General features: G+C 37.2%; 1 protein-coding gene across 1 annotated transcript; it reads right to left on the bottom strand.

Moving 5' to 3' along the window:
- Nucleotides 1-9,778: 9,778 nt before the first annotated feature.
- Nucleotides 9,779-17,541, bottom strand: GAL (galanin and GMAP prepropeptide). The gene is made up of 6 exons (XM_068193807.1): nucleotides 17,419-17,541; nucleotides 17,198-17,278; nucleotides 16,509-16,563; nucleotides 15,384-15,470; nucleotides 12,213-12,290; nucleotides 9,779-10,107 (listed from the first exon to the last, which is right to left on the bottom strand). Exons 2-6 carry the CDS (start codon nucleotides 17,276-17,278, stop codon nucleotides 10,055-10,057), a joined length of 354 nt encoding a protein of 117 aa, XP_068049908.1. The 5' UTR covers nucleotides 17,419-17,541; the 3' UTR covers nucleotides 9,779-10,054.
- Nucleotides 17,542-19,876: the final 2,335 nt, after the last annotated feature.

Below are 19,876 nucleotides of genomic sequence, written 5' to 3' on the forward strand. Positions count from 1 at the left end.
CAACAACCAAAAAGTAAGTTTGTTGCCAATTTCCTTCTCATACTAAAGACAAAACACAGCACTGTACCAGATAGTGGGAAAATTAGGAAATTTACTCTATTCCAGCTGAAAACATATCTAGGTGTGAGCTCACAGTTTGCAGCCTAAGGTCTGAGGAAATCACACTACTCCTGCTGAGCAAGTAAAGTGAAGCAAAGAACGTACTAAATACACAGTAATATAAATCTATGTAACTCATTTGACACTAAACTTACTTATGCTAAACATTTCTTATTTCTCAACATGTGGGCAGCTCTATCTTATTAACAAGCAAAGGGACTATGTAAGTTCACTGTTACTAAAAGCAAAGGACTGAATTTGGTGGGCTAAGGAGTTTTTGTTTTGTACCATCCCAGAGAGTAAATCTGTGCTGTGCAATTCTGCATGACCATTGCCCAGTACTGATGTCTGACTCTGCCTTGCCCTACCTAAAAGTTATTTATCCTTGCTGCGACTGGCACTCCTGAGAATGAGAGGTCCTTGTTCTGAGAACTAGTCGGGGGGTTCAAATTCAAGTGTTGGACACCTTGCAGGTAGTCTGGTTTCTCCCTGTTTGCAGGCTTGAAGGCTATTGTTACCTCTTCTACAGAAAGAGGTATTGTAGACCTTGGAGTGGTTAAAGCCAAGATTTTCAAATGGGTCAGGGAAGTCACAAGAGGAAAAAAGGTTACAAAATTATCATTAAAACTTTAAAAAAATATATGATTGAAGAGAAACAGCACATATGAGGTCTTTTTAAGGAGATGAGGAAAAAAAAGAAAACCCCTTTTGATAAAGTAGACTAAATGTTGTCCTATTATATGCTTAAGTGACAATCTCTTTGTACCAAGACAAAAGAAAATCGCTGTGGGTCAAGGTAGTGTGATTTACATTTTTTTCCACTAACGTGCTATTTTGTGCAGAGGTGACAAGTATAAAAGTCACATCATTTCAAAATCTGTTTCCTCAGACTAAATTAACTCCCTCACAAATGGGCAGCAATTTATGAGTTTAGTCCTTTTGGTGAAGGGTGCATGAAGAGCATTCACTAAGCATGGATTAGACAGCCAGAAGAGCAGTGAACTATTTATTCACATGATTCAATAATCCAACATCACAGGCAATTGATGCAATCCTTCTTCTTTATTTGGTCAAGGATAAAAGGCCTGATTCTAAAACTTTTAGTGGAGATACTATCTAGTTGTGGAAATAGTGCCATGACTTTACATGGGATGATTTAAAAGTCTGGACTCAGAAGTGATGGTAAAATTTAAATTCATAATTTTCCTTTTGTTCCAGCCTGTGTAGAAGACTGTGCTGTAAAGTCTGCCATGGCTAGCAGGGGTTAAGTGGAACACAAGAAGAATTACAGATCCCCTGTGAAATGATGTGAAATAAATTTTAAATTGCATTGCAATTATGTTCTTCAAGTATCATCTTAGAGTAAGTAAAGCCTTGTAATGAAATCGCTTGCCCACATAATAATTGCTGAGATGTGTGATTAGAAATTGAAGTGTCACTTTGCATGTGTCACAGTCTTTATTCTGCATGAATATAGCGCCCATCCATCGTCTGGAAATTTTTTTTTCATGCAACTTTAACACCAGGGTGTTCCTTGGAGTCCACAGACATATGCTATGTTTTAGTACAGTGTTCTAAGTTGGCAATGTTTCTGTTGATTTATGTGAATGATTAGACAATTGGTTTATGCCTGGGACGGATACACTGTCTACAAGCCCAAGAATCCAAATTTATTACTCTCTAAATCAATAGGTTTGCCTTACATAAAACAGATGTATATAAATAAATACTTATTTTATACGTATAGGATTTTTTCTAGTGCTTTTAAGCACTTTTAAGCTCAGCAATAACAAAACCAGCTCTATATTATCAACCCTGTGTTCAGCAGAAATTCAAAACACAGCCTCATATTAGCCACTGAGAAGAAAACTAACTATACCTCAGCTCCAATCAGTAGAAGCTATAAGCTTACTTATTTTTAATGCAAAACTTATGAGTGCCTTTTCCCTGTTATTTCTCGCTAAAACTTTGGCAATTTACCCAGACAGCCACTGCACAACTCTTGTGGATTTTATCACCTGACTTTACTCCCATGACGTTCTTAATCTTTGTCGTGCTACAACAAGAGCATTTTTTAAATCACAGTTCACTGTCAGTGGGAATCACTGAGCCAGGGCATTTTTCTCTTAGCCAGCACAGAGTGTTCTGCTGGAAGTTTTCACTTCCTCATTTCCAAAGGCACTTCTCTTCTTTGTAGTTATCATTCTCAACAAATCAGACATCTCTGTAGAGTTAACCCTGCTTGCCTGAGCTTTTCCATGAAGAGCACTATTACCACCTTGTGGCTATTTAAGCCATCTATTGCACTCAGAAGAATAGTGCTGGAGTATATTGCAGCCTTCTAAATTGTCGGCCTTCTCTGCCTTATCTTTTCTTTCACCTGCATGCACAAAACTAGAGAACTAAAGCATTAAGAACAAACAGCCCTAACATGTTCTACATAAAATTTTAAATCAGAAAAAAATAAAGAAAGCCACAAACCTTAATCCTCCAAATATCTGAAACTTATCTTCTGTAAACCCTTAGCAAAGTTTAGCAAGCTGTGGATTTTTACCTTTTGGAAAAAAAGTCCAAAAGGGTTGTGGGACAGGGCATAGTAACTCTCCTGAAACATACTGGTTTAGTAACAGCTAAGGGAAAAATTATTCCCATGTTCATGGTCAAAAAAGTGCTTGGTAGAAAAGGCACAGCTGAACAGAAGATGAGCCCAGGAATATAGTGTACTGTCCCCTCCATGTAATTTTGCTGGCACATGGCACCAGGGAGCTCAGAAGGGAAGTGCCATAACCAAAACCAGAGTTTCCTGGCTCTTTTCAGAACATACATGTACATTCAGAGTTCATCTTTTTATTCATAACTTCCTTCTTGTAAAGGAAGGTCCTTCCTGCTGCAGGCTAAAATTTCAGCCTTTTATGTGATTTTAGCATTATTAACCCTAACAGGAATTGAAAGTTCTGCAGGAATTTTTCCCAGTCTGGATAGCACAAGGGTAAGGTTTTCAGAAGGCGATGTGAGTCCCTAGCACGATTTTAAGCATTGTGGTGCCAAAGCCTTATAATATTTCAGAGGAAATTCAGGTGATGCATGCATCATCCAGTCTGCTGTCAGGTGTGGGGCCCAGGCAGAGCCTTAGCACGGCCACGCCTGACTGCCTGTGGCTGCCAGTGCAGGGTGTCCTGTGTTGTATGGCCCAGAACCTGCAATCACGTTGCTCTAGACACTTTCCTGGCAGGTTTTTGCCTTTGAGATGTCAGTGAGTTCATTTTATTTGCTGGATAACATCACATTTTTGCTGAGAAATAGGTAAACCAGTAGTAACACAGACAAAACTTTGATAGCATAAGTTATTAGTGTTCTCCATGCTTTCACCTACAGAGGGTATTTATTTTGGCATCCTAAGATTAAGATGTGTATAAAGGTGGATTTTTCAGGGCACATAAGTTCTTGCTTTAATAATGGTTCATATTTCATATAACTCATTAAAATTTCAAATCTTATTGGTAATCCAATACTTGACTTCCTTGCATAGTCTAATAGATCCAATAAAGTGTGTTTCTGCATCTCAAAATAACTTAACACCTCCAAAAAAAGTCCTCAAATCATTCTTGAAAATAAAGGATTAAAATCCTTTATTGCTTTAATTCTTCTGAAGAACGTATCCCAAGTCTATCAACAGATGTGACTCCACTATGAATGGAGTGAAGTACAAAAGGTAGTGTGGTAAAAAATACTCATTTTTTTCCCCACAAAGGAAAGCCTCCTTTTTGTCTGGCTGAGGTGAAGAATAATGTTTATGGTTAATAACTACTACAAATGATAGAAGGAAAAAAGCAAGTTATGTCTTCTTCCCTTTATCCAGTCAGCAATATCTGGCTTAACAACACTGTCACAAATATTAATTTTTGATAATTACTATGTTTTATGCTAAAACATAGCTAGAATGGGGAGAAGAATATCAAAGTAATGATTAACATGACAAAATTATTGTGTCTAATTAAATAGATGGTTGAGGGCTCTGGTGAACAATAAAATACTGTCTATAATGTGCACTGCAAAAGGAATTCAAATAAAAATGGACTAGACAGCAAATAAAAATGTAAATATTTTGGAGAAAATGTGTTAGATAGTTTGAACTACATGAAATTAAGTAAAATTTCACAGATATGAAATAAATAATACACAGAGTATAATGTCTTTAATGGCTAGAATCAGTAGATGGTTCTGATAGCAAAAAGTGACAGTAGGAATTAATGAACAGCATGCTTTGCAGCAGGTGGGAAGGAGGAGTATTGTTGATGGAATAAGGGTGACTATCATTTTATTTCTGACTTTTTTTATGTAAGATGTGAGATTTGTTGAAATGAATTTATTTTAATAACTTTGCTGCACTGGATGGAGTCAAACCATAGCTAATATGAATAAATGTACTTTCAAGGTCAACAGTACCACTGCAGTTAGTTTCATGGGTCAGGATTTAGCCCTTTTATGTTGTATGTGATGAGCTTTATTTTTAAACAGTGGCTAAGTGGGTATTCAGCAGGAAAGCCAAGCAGGCACAATTTGCAAAACCATGTTTTGAAAAGTGGTGCAAAAATGTAACATTTAACTGTAAAAACATGGTTATTTTTCCTGTCTGCTTCTACTGGTTCTCTAAGACTTAGGGCCTGGGTTCAATCTGCTTGATTTGGAGGAGGAAATCCAAATGTCTCATTTAAAAGGTTGCTCTGGATTCAGAGCCAGCAGCCACACTCTGCTAGCAGGGAGCAGATTCAAATTTCATTTGTCAGAACTGCCCTCTTCATTTCCAGAGCCCAGAGTGCCCGTGGAGAGCCCTAGCAGCAGTTACTCAATCTAAGTGTCCTCAAGCTCTGATTTGCAGGAAACATGCATCAAATTCTCACATAAACCTTTGGAGAATACTTTAAGTAGGGTTTTAATTGCTGCAGAGAACAACAGATATGAAAACCTTCAGAAAGCTAATGATTCCTCAATCTACTATCTTTTAGATCAGAAGTTGAAGAAGAATCAGGTAACATAATCAAATTGCAGAAAGATCTTAGGGAAGCAGGGTCCCTGCATGGTCATCTGAGTAAACAGTAAGCCAAGAATACTCCTGAAGATGTAACAGAGGAACATTGATGTAAATAATTGAAGCATCAGTTTTAGATTTTGTCAAGAAATGCTAGCTTTAATATTGATAAATGTAAATAATAGCCATAATGTTCATAAATCTGATCAATCATTTTCCAGTAGAATGATTTTTAATGGAATAGAATAATTTCAAGGAAATGCAATATCTCGTGAGTGTTTTGAAGAGGAAATTATAGAAGCATTATGTTCTGAATTAATTATATTTGTGTTGGTAAGTGATACATAGGCAACATTTATTTCAGAAACTGTAAAAAAATCCAATCTGAATGGTAACAGGTATTTTAGAATTTCTCCTCAGGCAGACATTCTGTATGAGACTCATGTCTCCTAGCACTCAGAAAGGCTGTATGATTTAGATATACTTAATTAGAAAAAAATCTGTGGAGATCAATTAAATTAGAAATGCGTAAGTAGAATCTGAAGGGAATTTGATAAAGTTTTAGGGAATAAGTTTTTTTATACCGTTTTTGCTCCTTTACAAGCAAGGAGATAAAATAATTCCCATCTTTAGTTCAGCAGCTCAACTCTGGGAGGTTCTGAATGTGGCACACGCATTGACAAATGTCCAGTGCTCTGAGGCATTAAAAACCTTAACAACTTGCTATTTGTATACCCAGCTACTGAATCTGGGTAATAAAGGGATCAGTGAGGTGCAGTTTTCTATGGCTGGGTCATGCTCAGTCCTCATACAATTAAGTATCAGAATTATTATTTGTATTTATTTAAAAATAAATGAAATAACACCAAATAGTTACAGAAGTACTGCACCGTTAATGTACTCTGTGAATTGGTGAAAAATTGTTCTGCTGTTAACACTTGAGTCTAAACTTTCTGTTAACCCTTTTAAAGCTTAGGAAACTCCTGAGGTAATCTGCATTCTGGACAAACTGCAAAATACTTCCCTAACTTGCTTCCATTTTGTGTCACATATCCTGAAATAATTTTAAAATACTTCTGCCACTTTTTTGGGGAGTTATTAACGTGTTTCTTCACATGCTATCTCCTATCATATCTCCCCATATCTTTGGAAATACAGAAGAGCATTCAAGGATATGTCAGAATTGTTTGTAAACAGACTCACACCGAGCTTCTCTGTGACCTCAGGCAAAAGGAGCTGTAGTTTAAACCGTGCTAACATTAAACCTGGAAGCAGGATTCTGGCAACCCCAATATCAAGCCCCCTCAAACATCCTCAGTACTCTGAGTCCTACCTAATTTTTCTATGCTAATGTTGCAGTCTGACCTTTACATGAGTAGACAGGTGGGAAAATACGTGTGTCCTGTCAGCTCCCTGAGGACTTCCTCATCTGGATAGACTCCTCTGTGCCAGCTGTGCCACCAGAAATTCCCCCTTTTATGCTGAACTGATTTGCATTTAAACAAGTTTTAATGATACTATCTGGCAGGTAGGTGAAACATTGTATAAAATTATAGGGTTTTTTGTTATAGGTAGTGTTCAGAATTCAGTATTTCTCCAGCATTTTTAGCCAAATGTATGTGATTTCCAAGTCTCTGTTGTAAACTGGCATCAGATGCTGTGCAGCCGAAGGAGTCTTGTTTAATTAATCCCTGGATCAGGTTCTAAGGGATGTTTTATAGCTCTGTGCTCTCACATACCTAATTTGGTCTGAAAAATTTTTAATTAAACATTTGGACCTTGAAGGACTTTTCTTCCATGAATATAACTGTTTCAGAACCTACGGCTTCCACAAAGTCCTGTGCCACAATTTCACCAGGAGATGTATGGAAAAGCCTTCTGGGTGTTTCTGGGTGTGGAGTTTAAAAGTGTTACTTGATAATTTTATCATCATTTGGCATTTAATCATTATATCTTGGGTTTCAAGAAAAAGTACTTTTAGTACAACATTTAAGACTCTCATCTCCCACCTATTTAGTTTCTCTGTGTATGAAAGTCACTGTAAAATTATTTGTCACTTTTTCCTATAGCTTTTCTGGCCTGACAGTGATTTTTTCTCTGCAGTGAAAAAGTCCTCCAGAACTGCGGTTGGTATAAAAATTGGGAATGGTATATTTTCATTGTAATTCCTACTATTCCCTTTGGCTTTCTTTCCACTGTTGAGGTTTAAAAAAACATTTTTAGAGGACTGTGTACAATGAGTCTGAGTTATATTTCCAGACGTAATTTGGAGCATCAGGATGCGTATGTAAAATTAGAGTTGGTTTTCTCTGCGTACATAATTTGCTTGCATCAGCATTTAATCTCATCTTCCATTTTATTGTCCAGTCATTCAGCATCATGCAAGCCTTCTGTTCATTGTCAGAGTTAAATTTGCATGAAGGGTAAGTTCATATCACTGGCAAACACTACAAGAAATGTTTACTCTTTTGGGTTTTTTTTTATTTGGCTTTTGTCTGTAGTGTAAATATAAATTTTCACCTAATCTTACATGACAATGGAATAGAATATTCCATTATTCTCTATCAATTATTGCAAATAAGCAATAAATGATACTATGACATGGAAAAGGGGTTTTTTTTTAATTGTTATTTCCTATGGAAATGTCACATTTTTTAATGTCCATTTGCCCCATTGAAACTTACTGTTTTCAAATTGTGGATTAAAGGACATTGGACATTTTTATCAGGTGTTTGTTCAAGAGGTTCATTATGGAGATGTTATTCCAAATATTTGCCAAACTTATGTTTGAGATTAAGTGATTTAAAACATACTTTAAATAAAATGAGTGTTAATAAAATATTAATGTTACTGAAATTGCAAAATTCATCCAGAAGAACTCCTTACTGTGGTTCACCCCTTCATATTTGTAAAGAAAAGAGGCATTACAAGGGTGAAAAAACAAGCTGAAAATTTTACCTATCTCTATTTCAGAATATTATAAATATGTGTTTGAATGCAGAAATTATTAAATGGAAGTATGTAGATTGCTTTTGGTAATTAGTTTATAATAACCTGGTTTCTATAATATATACATATAACAGTGCAGCACAATGTAAAACCTTGTGAGCCTCCCTGTTTAGACAGTGATGTAAATCTTCCTGATTCTATGAGTTTTCCACTATTTCAAATAATCTCAAATTTCAGAGTTTTGAATAACCATTCTAATAGGGTGACTCCAACTCTAAGGAGCTGAAGGTATGTAAATTGGATCAAAGTAATAACTGTTTTGTAATTCTATCCTATTATTTCTAATTTTTTATCCTTTTTGAAAAGGAAAGAAATTCAATCCTAAAATGAAGTTCCTTTTATTTGATCATCGATTCAGCTGCTTTGCCATAGATGGATTGCTACTGAATTCTTCACATAGATCCTGGATTTAACAACCAATGAGCCAAAGTCCATGGAAGTAATTGAAAAGAAAACTTCTTGATTTTAGTGAGCTCTATTTCAAGGTTATGTGAGAAGTGTGGACATTACTAGTGGAAATGAGAGTTTGGACTTACTGAGCTATACTTATGTACAGAGGTTAAATTTCACTTTGTTCTTTTTTTCACATTTTGGGAAGCCCATAAATTTGCCAAATAATGTTGAACTAGCAGCATGTATATTAGCAGTGTATACTTTTTTCATTATTCTGAAAAGCAAAAAGAAATCCAGTAAAGCATGGTGTGAAGGGTTTGCTCAGAAGTTCACTGGATCTGATAAGAAGTGTATTTTCACACTTTGGAAAGTGAAAACATCAGCCATGAGATCAGAGGCTGAGTGATTATCACAGGAAGAGCCCAGCCTGAATAGCTGGGTGGGTACAAAGCACACACTAGTGGCTTGGCTTTTAGAATTCTGCTATGCTAAAAGTGAAAAACAGATTAGATAATAAAGGTCTGCAAATTTTCTGTCAGTCTGTGCACTCCAGTGCACGTCAGCATTTTGAAAGGATGATATTTCATTGCACTGTGCAGAGGCTGAAAGTCATCTGAATATGAAAAACCTTTCGAAGGTTCTGTAACCTCTCAAACCTTTCCTCAGTCTTGATCTGACATTTATTGTGTGCAGGCCTAGCATCCTTGTCCAGCACATCAAAGCTGTTTTGCATGGCTTAAACAAGGATCCAAGTGCTTTGCTGGACTCAGAATGAAGCCTCTCATGAAGTATATTTTTAATCTTGCAGCAGCCAGGGGCTTTTCTTCATTAAGACTGCAGCCCCAGTGTTCTCGATGACGTGGGAATCCTACACATAAGATTAGTGTAAACCTGCACAGAACACTTAAATTTGCATTGCATCAAGGGATGCTCCAGCCAGTGGGCTGGTGTAGTACAGGTGAATAATATGAAATTTATTGTGCACAGGAGTTAATGTCATGTCTATGAAATATGAGCAGGAAGTAATGTTTCCTTGAAGCACAGAAGTATAGACAGATCTGTGACTTAAAATAATTTTGCATGGCAGCACTCTGAAGTTGTTTTTCTGTTATTTAAAGTACCCTATATATATATATATATGGGTATATGTTTTATTATGCTCTAATATTGCAGAGTATAGATGCAGTGTCATCTTACAATTCACCCCAGGTTTTCTATATGATGCATTGTGTGCTGGTATGTACATACTTTTAAAATGAAACAACTTTGTTGCTCTTTATTTTTATTTTATCATTTACCTACAGAAAATATTTACCAAAGCAAAATTATACACGATGACATTGCAGGAGAGGGAGGGAAGGGAAAAAAAAAGCAAAAAATAATCCAACAAACCAACCAGAGGGCAGAACACTGTTTACCATTTATCAGAAAAGTGCAAACTATACTTCTTAACTTAAGGTCATTTTGGTCTTTAGTTTAGAATTCAGTCTAAATCTACACTGCAACAAAATAAAAATGCATTCTTCAAGACTGGTTCATTTCCTCTGGTGTAGGTAGCTTGTCAAGTGCTCCCACCTCTGAAAAACAGGAAAAAAAAGATAATTAACACATACGTAAATATGCATATTTATCTTAGCAGTTAAGTAATGAAATCCAGTTTCAGTAATATAATTTTTTAATACTTTTCTCAACTATAAAAGACAAATCTTTGAACTTGTCATATTTTAATTTATAAAATACTGGGGTTTTTCCTTTTGAATGTCAATAATATCTTCCTGATACAATTTCAACATTTTAGAAACAGCAGTGACAGAACAACAATTATACTAATTTTATTATGTCAATTGATATTGCTGGATCCCAGCATCTCATAAGACTTAATCTTATCTAATTACAGCTGCCATTCTACATGTTGCTCTTTATGAGAAGCACTTATGGAGGGAGTAATTTCCAAGAGAAAGAGATGAAGGCCACTTTTAGTTATTACCATGGTACTTCTTAGTAAAAATACTGCCTTTTTCTTGCAGATTAAAATGTGTACCTAATCTGAATAACTATTGCCTGAATCTGAACCCCATGAGTGGGGTTTTTCCCCCTTCCCCCACCAAGGAACGTATCTAAACCAATGTATTTAATGTAGTAAAGTTTCATTTAAGCAAATGTGTTGAAGGATTTCTGTCATTAAAAAATATGTTTTTCACCTAGTTAATTTACAGTTCTGGGTTTGTGTAAGAGTTTGTACTAAGCCTTTCCAATAAATATTGTTAAAAGGTAATATGTGATAACATTCTGTGTATGTTGCAACCTGATACTACAAGAACTATGTCTGCAAAAAGCCAGATCTGGAGATTAATTTTTTGTTTTTCATGAGGACATGGTAATGCCACCACCTTTTCTGAGTAAAAACAACTGTTTGTCATCACTGTCCTAAGAAGGGAGCCTTTTAAGCTCATTTGTTGCAGGGAAGAAGCAATTTGTAGGTCTGTGAGATGCTTTTTATTTTCTTGTCTGATATAGCAGCTTTTAGCCTACAGAGGTGGTGTGTGTTTGAGCTTATTTTACACCCTTTTTGCTGTGTCCAAATATTGATTTTACTTCCTAGGCTCACCCAGCAGAGTAAAGGAGAGTTTTAGGCTCTTTCTTCACAGTGGTACAACAAACAAACTACTACTTTGTCTATAGTAAATATATATGCTAACAATCTACTTTAAATACGTACTTGAATTATTTCAGGCCCTTAGGACTAGCTATAAAGAGGTTTTGTTTTCAAATGCAAATTCAATTCTGTAAACACTGGGTTCACAACTTCAATAATGAGAATTATTTTCCTTGGGTGGATACGAATAATTCAGAAAACAATGAGTAAAAAGCATCCCAGGCATGCAGAACATGAACCAATCTGTTGAAAGTCTCTTTTAATAATGAAACTAACACACAAATGTGCACACAGTTCCACAGCATACACTTGCCACAAGGTTGCTTATAATTTGTTGTATACAAAAGTAAGAGCATAGAAGTTACCAATTTATTGAATTGTCTACTTTTTGAGACAGAAAAAAATCCTCAAACGTTTCCAGCAGAATAACTCTTTCTACCTGTTGGTTTCTTTGCAATTATCTATTACGGTTTTATACATTTTGTAGACAAAATGAAGAAGAGCTGAAGAGGTTTTTAAAAGCTGACTATTGTGTTTGTTTGGGTTTCTTTAAACCAAAACTAATGAAAATTCAGAAGCAGATAAATTTCTTCTTCACTGAATTCCATAGTAAAGTTACCATTTTTAGATAATCAGCTGTAAGCTCGGCATTTCAACTCTTGTCACAACTGTGAGGCTGTACAGAGTTTTTACTTCAGAGCATTCTGAGCTGTTTGCCCACATTCAGCTTAGTCTTGTTGCAATTTTGTCGTGCAGCTTTATTGTAGAATACGTGCAAAAAGGGAGATGTGTTTCTTTTGTCACTAACACGTGATGGAATGCTATCAGAACTCTGCTACATCAGATCTCCACTGAGCTGCAATGTCTCAGGATCACCTGCACTCTGTGCCTGAGAGTGATGCCAGAGGTGCTGGTGCAAGTCTTGCACACTCAAATCTGCAGCAGATGTGTACATTAAGGGTTAGTTTTGCCTCCTCAGTAAACTTTCTACCATAAACTGGGAAAGATTAAAAGGTACTCACTAACCTTTCAGATGCAAGTAAGTCAAAAATTCAATTACTGTGCGCACAATGTTTTCATCAGCCAGGGGTCTTCCAAGGTTCCCTGTAGAACAAGCTGGTTGTTACTCACAGTTAGCATGGTTCAAAAGACACATCATATGAGACATTGTGGCTAAGTTTAGGAGTAATCTGGGAGGGAAAAAAAACACCAAAAATATCTGAAATTCCTTTTTCCTTAAAATCCTTGATGGAAAACCTCATTTCATTGAAGGGCAAAGCCTCTATGAGGCAGGTAAATGCAATTCTCAGAATCAAAGTCACCCAGCTTTGTATGCCATTGCTGCATAGCAGCTGCTTTGACACCTTAATGGTTGTGGTCTCTAGGCCTTATGAGATCTGTTGCAGAAGAGAGTTATCCTCTGTTCCCAGCTCTCTGCCTTGTGTCCACCTGAGCCTGCAGGGATAGGTTGAATTTCAAATTGAGAAAACAAACTCATCAGCTTTACGGAGCAGTTAAAAGTGCGTTCATGTAGCCTGATTTTGTTCCCAATGAGCCTTTCAAGTGATATAGGAGTGATTTGTGGCCCAAAACCCAGGCCTGGATGATTTTCTGAAAGTCCAGAAAGCTGTTTTTCACATAGGTATCTAATCCAATACACTTGTCTTCAAGCTTGTGAAAATAGCTTTTTGATGCTATTTTAATGGCCTAATGGGTGCTCGTTATTGCACTTTTGAGAAGGATGCTTTCTGCATCTGTAAATGAGAGAAAAAAAAATATCATCTGGGAGTTGGAGGAAGACACCTTGCTATTTTTAGGAGGATGGAGAACTGCTCTCTATTGAGAACAAATGGCAACGATTTGCCCAAGATTTTTAACTCTGCACACAGATGTGGGTACCAGATCCAACAGTCCATTATTACATCACTGAAAACATTATCAGACGGGTCAGAAGGCAGACTGAGCTCTGTAGCACAAATTTAAAACATTGATGGGGGTTGCAGGGCGCACAAAGGTTTCTGGTAAAAGGAGAATAAGCATTTAAGGATGCATTTAATAGGCTTGCACCTAAAAATCTTGTTTTCCAGTCTTTGAATTCACACAGAGACATTATTATTATTTGCATTACTAATACTCTTTTATTTGAATTTTTCCTTGGCTTTTATTCCCACCTAACCTGTTATGAATTTTCGTTATTATTATATTAGTCACATTTTAATCAAGATTTTATTATCCATGTGAAATTTACTGGATAAATATTTTTCCTTCATGACTCAGAAATATTGTACTTATGTATTGTTCTGCTATTTACCTTAATTCTGCATAGTGGATAACTTGCAGATTTCAGTAAACAAACCATTTTGATCTTGTAACTTGACTAATTATGCTCAGAGATGGTTGTAGTTTTGTTGTGGGTTTTTTTGCTGGACCTAGTGTTAAGTCCCTAATACAGGTTACAAATTTTTCTAGGTTATGTGGAGAGCTTTTGAATTTTGCAGCATTTCTTTCAAGGAGAGCAGAGTCCTCTGCAGGAACTCTTTCAAATTAATACAATAATATGTACATATATTGCCATTTTAAGAAGCTTTTGCAAATAATCAGGAGAAATCCTTCATTTTTGATTAAAATTTATTTTAATAATATCAATTTAGTGATATAAATTATTATTTTAATAATATCAAATCAGCAATATATATTTTATATTGCTGATTACCTTATTAATTTCTTATGCATTATATATATATATATATATATATATATATATATATACACATATTTAAATCTCCTCTGGGTAGGAACTCTGTAATTGTAGGAATCTGTAATAAACTTCACCTTCAAATAAACATTTGGTGAGGGAAGAGAATGAAGTTCATAGAGGCAGCTGTGTAATTTTGAAGTCTCATCCTGACAAGTTTGGTTGGGTTTATCTGCAATTGTGGAGGCTCAACAGTACCCAGCAAGAATTCCATAAATCCATAAATTCGTATTCCTGTAAGGGACCTGGGATATGCACAGATGGCAACATGTTGCACAGTGATCTCTACTGCTGGATTACAAATCCCTTATTTTTACATTGTTTTTGACTGGCCATATATTGTTTTAACCCTGGTATTTGAGACAGCAGGGTTGGTTTCTTTTCCTTAAAAACTAACAAACAAAACTAAAGCACAGCACCAAAAAAATACCACACACAAACTCCAAACCCCCACTCTGTAAATGTGCCAGAACTGAACTGACAGTCCTTCAGAGAGTGTTAACAATTAGGAAATGTATTAATTGTACTAAACTTCTCTCTACGAAGTATGCATGTATGAGATTGTAATTAAGCACATGTCCTTTATTTATGGACTTATTTAGTGTTAACTACATTTAAAATAGGCTCCAAAATCCTTGTTTTGCCCCATTAGTGCAGTGATAAATGCACTCAGGAGGTACTGTGGTCACTTTTATCAGCCTCAGGATGAGATTCATCCCAGCTCACTTTAGATGCCTGCAGCAGGTTTAGTGTCTCCTTAGGAGATAAAACAGTTTTTTTTTAGAAGTTTCTGCACCTTATCCTGAAATAGGTGTTCAAAATAAAGCCTAAAAATTGTCAGCTTCTCTTCATAAGGGAGTCTAGACATATATTTTAGAGGCCCAGCTTTGGGTGACAAATCCAGAACAAGGCTGCACCCTTTTCATTGCCATTTTCTAAATTCTGATACCTGCAGCATCTAAGCATTTTGACTGCAGTTGTGACCAGGTTCTCAATCTTTTATTGAAGATAAGCCACCTTGCTTAATCATAGGAAATACTGAGACTTTGTATTTTCTGCAGCCTTCATTACTGAAGACACCTTTATGGACTCCTTTGCAAAAAAACAATTAACTCTGGAGGGGCTAGAGTGGCATTTGAAATACTTACTTGAACATATGAAAAGAGAAAAAAACCAAAGTTTTTTTCAAAGCAATATGACCTATTACACATTTAAAGCAACAAAATTATGATACATTTTCCTAATCACTTAGATATTGTAATCTATGACAATAGAAAGATCACACTGAGTGGCCAAATGTAATTTTTCTTCCTTTCATATGTTTATTAGGACTTCTGTTGAAATGCAGAAATAGTTTTGTATCCAAGTAGTCAGTTCAATAGTAAATAAATTATTTGACATAAAAAACAAATCAAAAATGCTTGTTTCCAGACTTTCATTACCTGCTTTAATATCCTCATCGGGCGGTATTTCACGTTTACCAGTGAAACCATGCTTGTCATTAAATGATCTGTGGTTATCTACTGCATCTGATAAATAAATTAAAAATCAGAGGAGTTAATTGACTCAGTAAAAGCTTATCAATATGACCTGCTGCTTATCAATATGACCTCAGGAAAAGCTGATCAGTATGACCTGCAACAAAGGATGATTCCTATTATCCAGTCTTAGATGTAAAATAGAAGTGTTTGACAAGCACATTTCCCCACAGTATTTTTTCCAATTTGCTTAGATCTGCTTTGGGCAAACATACTTCCCGACATTTACAGAAACAGTTAATACATTTAAGATGCATTAAACTTTTTTTCTTTTTTTATGTATCCTTATTGTTAGCTAAAAAGAATGAAGAGTGTCAGAGTAAGTATGTGTAGTATTTGTCTATGTGTTACTGAGACTGAAAACACAGAAACATTGGTGATGAATGTTACCATATTCACAAGAATTGATGGCAAAAGGCCAAACATTTGAGACAGCTTAATTCTGCATTACTTTCCTTACAACCTGCATTTGTTATCTCCACCCATAAACCAGTACTCCTGTATTTTGAACACCTTGTATATTGATTTTTCACATAGTGAACTGTTAACAGTCTTGAGTTTGCAAGTTACTGTTTTAATTTATTTTGCTTTAATTTTAAAAAAATGTAGTCTTATAAAGTCAAGTAAAAAGTCAAAGTGAAAGTTTGTAAAAAGATTTTAAAATGAAATCTGAAAATACATGGAGAGGTACACATTTTGTCATTCTGCCCTTGATGTCTATGATGCTGTAAGGTTTTTTGACACTTCTTGTGGTGACGTATTTGTCATATGAAAATTACAGTTCAGAAGCACAAAATGTGAGCAGATGTGTTTCTGGACATAATGCCTCCCATCACACTTCTTTAGAAAAGAGCAGCTGTTCTCTCAGACACCTCAGTTCTATGGTAGGCATGTAACAAACATCTAAACAAGTGTTTTTCTAAATGAGTTTGTTCAGTCTTGCAGATTTAGACAAAATTGTTGTATTCAGAGAAGCGAATAACAAATTTTTGCATTTTGAAATAATGAAAAAAGAAGTGCCTCACTTACGTGGCCCAAGTAGATAACCAGCACTATTCAAAGTCCAACCCCTTTTGTCTTTCGCCTTAAAGGAAAAAACCACAAGTATGTTATTGCACGACCTACACTCAAAAGGACATTCTCTTAGCAGAAAGAGTCTTCTGAAGGCTCAAAATCAAGAAAAAAATATTTAAAAATAAAGCCAATCATATTGAAGTAAGTATTCATGGTGAGCTCTTGCCCCCTCCTTAAGTCTCTATTGACATCCTTGTGGTTTGACTGTTTCACACCACATACGTGATTGACTGCAAATCACACTTTGGAGGCAGAAATTTCGACTTTCTACTTGAAGTTTATATTACCATCTGATAGCCACCTTAGCAAAGAGCAATGCTTCTTTTTATTGCTTGGGTTTACATGACAGCCTCTTCACAAAAGAAGTCCATATGTACATCATCCTTTTGGAGGCAGGTGGGACACCCATTCAATTTTGGTCTAGCAACTAGACATTCTTAGTCATAGTGGTTTTTTACAAGAGAGCTAGTATTCAAAATCTCCGAATTCTTAGCTGGGGAAAAAAAATTTTAAAAAAAAGCGGCAAACTGTTTATAGCCCGAAATGGTTTTGAGTGCCGTGTCCTTTGCAATCCCTGTATCTAAGACCAGTGTGTATCCGTGGGAGGTTCGCTGTTCCTCGCTAGCTGAGACACGGATACTTACTGAGAAGACCAGCCCGAGGGTTTCCGAGAGGGTGGCACAGAGCATTAGAGACAGAAACAGGACACCGGTGCACCTGTGCATCTGGAAGAAAGCGCAGCGGGGTAAACGCTCTGCCTGCCCCGGGGCGCGGGCGGCTGGGTGGGAGGTGGGTGCGAGCGAACGGGCTCCCCGGGGCTGGGCAGCCCAGTCCCCGCTGGGAGAAGGGCCGGGGCTGCGGGTACCTTGAGCTGGGGCGGTCTGTCCCTCGCAGTGCTCCCGTGGCGTGGCCGGAGCGGGGCTGGTCCCACGGTCCCACGGTCCCACGGCGGGCTCTCACTGCATGGCCGCGGCCTCGCCGCGCTCCCGCTGCGCTTTATGCGCTGCGGAGCGGCCGCGCCGGCGGAGCCGAGAGCCGCCCACCGCCTCCCCCCGCCCCCCGGGCCATGCCCCCTCGCCGCCCGCCGCCTTTGGAAGGGCAGAAATTACGGCGATCCAATTAGAGGCACCTGGGAGCACGACGCGGGACCGGGAGCTGCGATCAGCCCTGCCCTGTGCCTGCGCCTCCGCCCGCGGGATCGGGGCACACGGGGGACAAGGGCGCGGCAGGGAGTGCCCATCACTCGTCACAGACTCGGGCACGGGACAGCCCGGGAGAAGGTACCTGGGAGAAGCGCTCTGCTCTGCTCCCGAGCACCGCGGCTCCCCGAGCTTCACTCGCGGCCCCTGGAATCCCTTTGAGTCGTGCCCGCTGTCCAGCGTCAGGCAGAGGAGCTGCTGAGAGTCCGTGCTTGCTGCCGCTCTGTGCCTGAGCCAGCCCTTCTGCAGGGGTATATATTTTATATCCAAAAGCCTGGGATTTAGCTCTCTCCAGTGACCAGACCAGCCCTGGCCCGTGCATTTACAGCCAGTGGAGTTCGCCAGGTCGCTTATCTTAGTTGCGGTTACAGATGGTATCGGGATGTGCAAAACTGAATTACAAAGCAGAGATTCCAGTATTAGTTCCATTTCTCCCCCCTGCCAAATTGCACTTTCTCTACGACAAATTAGTTTCTTCATGCAAGTCCCTCGAATTCATTGCTCTTTCAATGAGAAAACACCAGAGATGTTGCACAGAGTGTTATACTTACAGCTCCTTTTCCAGAAACTGCTAGAGTCTCTGCAAACTTTTGAACACATTCATCATTCACTAGTTTAAAAGCAAACTTTTTTTTTACTTTAATGTAGCATAATGTTCACAATCCAAGCTAAAAGAAGCAGCTGTGCCTTGTATTTCTATTTCCTACCCTCTTTTGTTGGATGCAGTAGGGTTTGCAATAGTCTAGCCTTGTCTTTGGGTCTCTGAGCAAAAACTGCTGGGATAAAGTTTATTTTATGCAATTCTTAAAAGCTGATGTACGTACATGGCAGCTTTGCAGATCTTATTTGATACTGTTTATCATTTGCTGAAGGTGTTCTCTCAGCTATTGCATGATCCTCACTTTTCAGATTAGACAGAAATTGAAAATAGCAATATAATTTTTGCAAAGTGTTGTTGTCCTTTACCTTATCAAAAGTGCTCTTTTGACTGAAATTCCCTAGCTTTCAGCTGTTAACCTCCACTAAGTAATTTTTGAAACATGAAGCTTCTTTGTGCCACAAAATGTTTTCTTTTGTTATGTTATTTGAAAAAACCCAAAGAAGTTACATCAAGAGATGTCCAATTTTGCATTCAAGAATGTTACAAAAATGTGTTAATTCTGTGAGCTTTGACTAATTTTATTTTTGATGTTCCCATAAAATGTATTTGAAACATTTTTGAACCTGCAGTATTTACTCTGATTTTTCATCCACAGTATTTGCACCTTCCTATCAAATTAGAGTGAAATGATCTCTTCATCTCCACTAGAGTCAGAGGCAAAAGAAACCCTTCTTGTATACTGAAAAGCCTAATCCATCACTTGCCCATCATACTTTTCTATCTAAATCTATCTTTTTGTTAGTGTCAATTAAATAATTTTATCAGTCATTCCTACAATTGATGTTCTCATTCCCACAATTTTATTTCTCAAGAATGCTATTAGTCTTTTTTTTTTTTTTATTCCATAGAAATTTTAAATCTCACTGCTCAGAAAAACAAAGAGCATTAGTCTGAAGGCTGCCTTTCCTAGCTTAGCTTGACTAATGGCCATCTCAGTGACTGCACAGCTTGTTTTCACTGAGGAGACCCTTCAGTGTACTAATTCCTCCGTTGATTTATTTATGTCTGCTTAATTGTAAAGGCTAAATGCAATTTGCAGTAGCTGTTAGGTTATGCCTAATCCTCACCAGAGGTCCATCATCAGATAATCTCACAATGAAGCTCATCTAAATTCACTCAAGTCAATGGAACAATAAGCATTGATTACAAAACTGTCTCTGACATCTCTGATACATGAGAGACAGAATTGGCTGTCTCACACAGCAAGATGTATATGCAATTTTATAGATGTGATTGTGACCGCATTTCAAAAATAATTAAAAGAAAAACAGGGAAGAATACTGTTTGCAGCCAGAGCAAAAAGCTTTGAATTTTTAAGGAAATTGTAATATGGATTAAATAAATTACAGTATTGAAACACTGGATTTGGGAAATAAAATTGGACACTGCATTTTTGTCACTGGAGATTTAATTTTGAGAACAAACAGTAAATCCTAAGGATTCTACCATGTCTTGAATGATAA

Source organism: Anomalospiza imberbis, chromosome 6 (genome assembly GCF_031753505.1).
Source record: "Anomalospiza imberbis isolate Cuckoo-Finch-1a 21T00152 chromosome 6, ASM3175350v1, whole genome shotgun sequence".
In the NCBI taxonomy this organism is placed as follows: domain Eukaryota; kingdom Metazoa; phylum Chordata; class Aves; order Passeriformes; family Viduidae; genus Anomalospiza; species Anomalospiza imberbis.

Excerpts from the sequence above, each read along its gene's own strand:
- GAL (XM_068193807.1), bottom strand. The coding sequence starts at position 17,278 with ATGCACAGGTGCACCGGTGTCCTGTTTCTGTCTCTAATGCTCTGTGCC. Across the intron at positions 15,471-16,508 it reads TGGTTATCTACTTGGGCCAC|ATGCAGTAGATAACCACAGA; the intron begins GTAAGTGAGGCA and ends TTTATTTATCAG. Across the intron at positions 10,108-12,212 it reads GACTTACTTGCATCTGAAAG|AGGTGGGAGCACTTGACAAG; the intron begins GTTAGTGAGTAC and ends CCTGTTTTTCAG.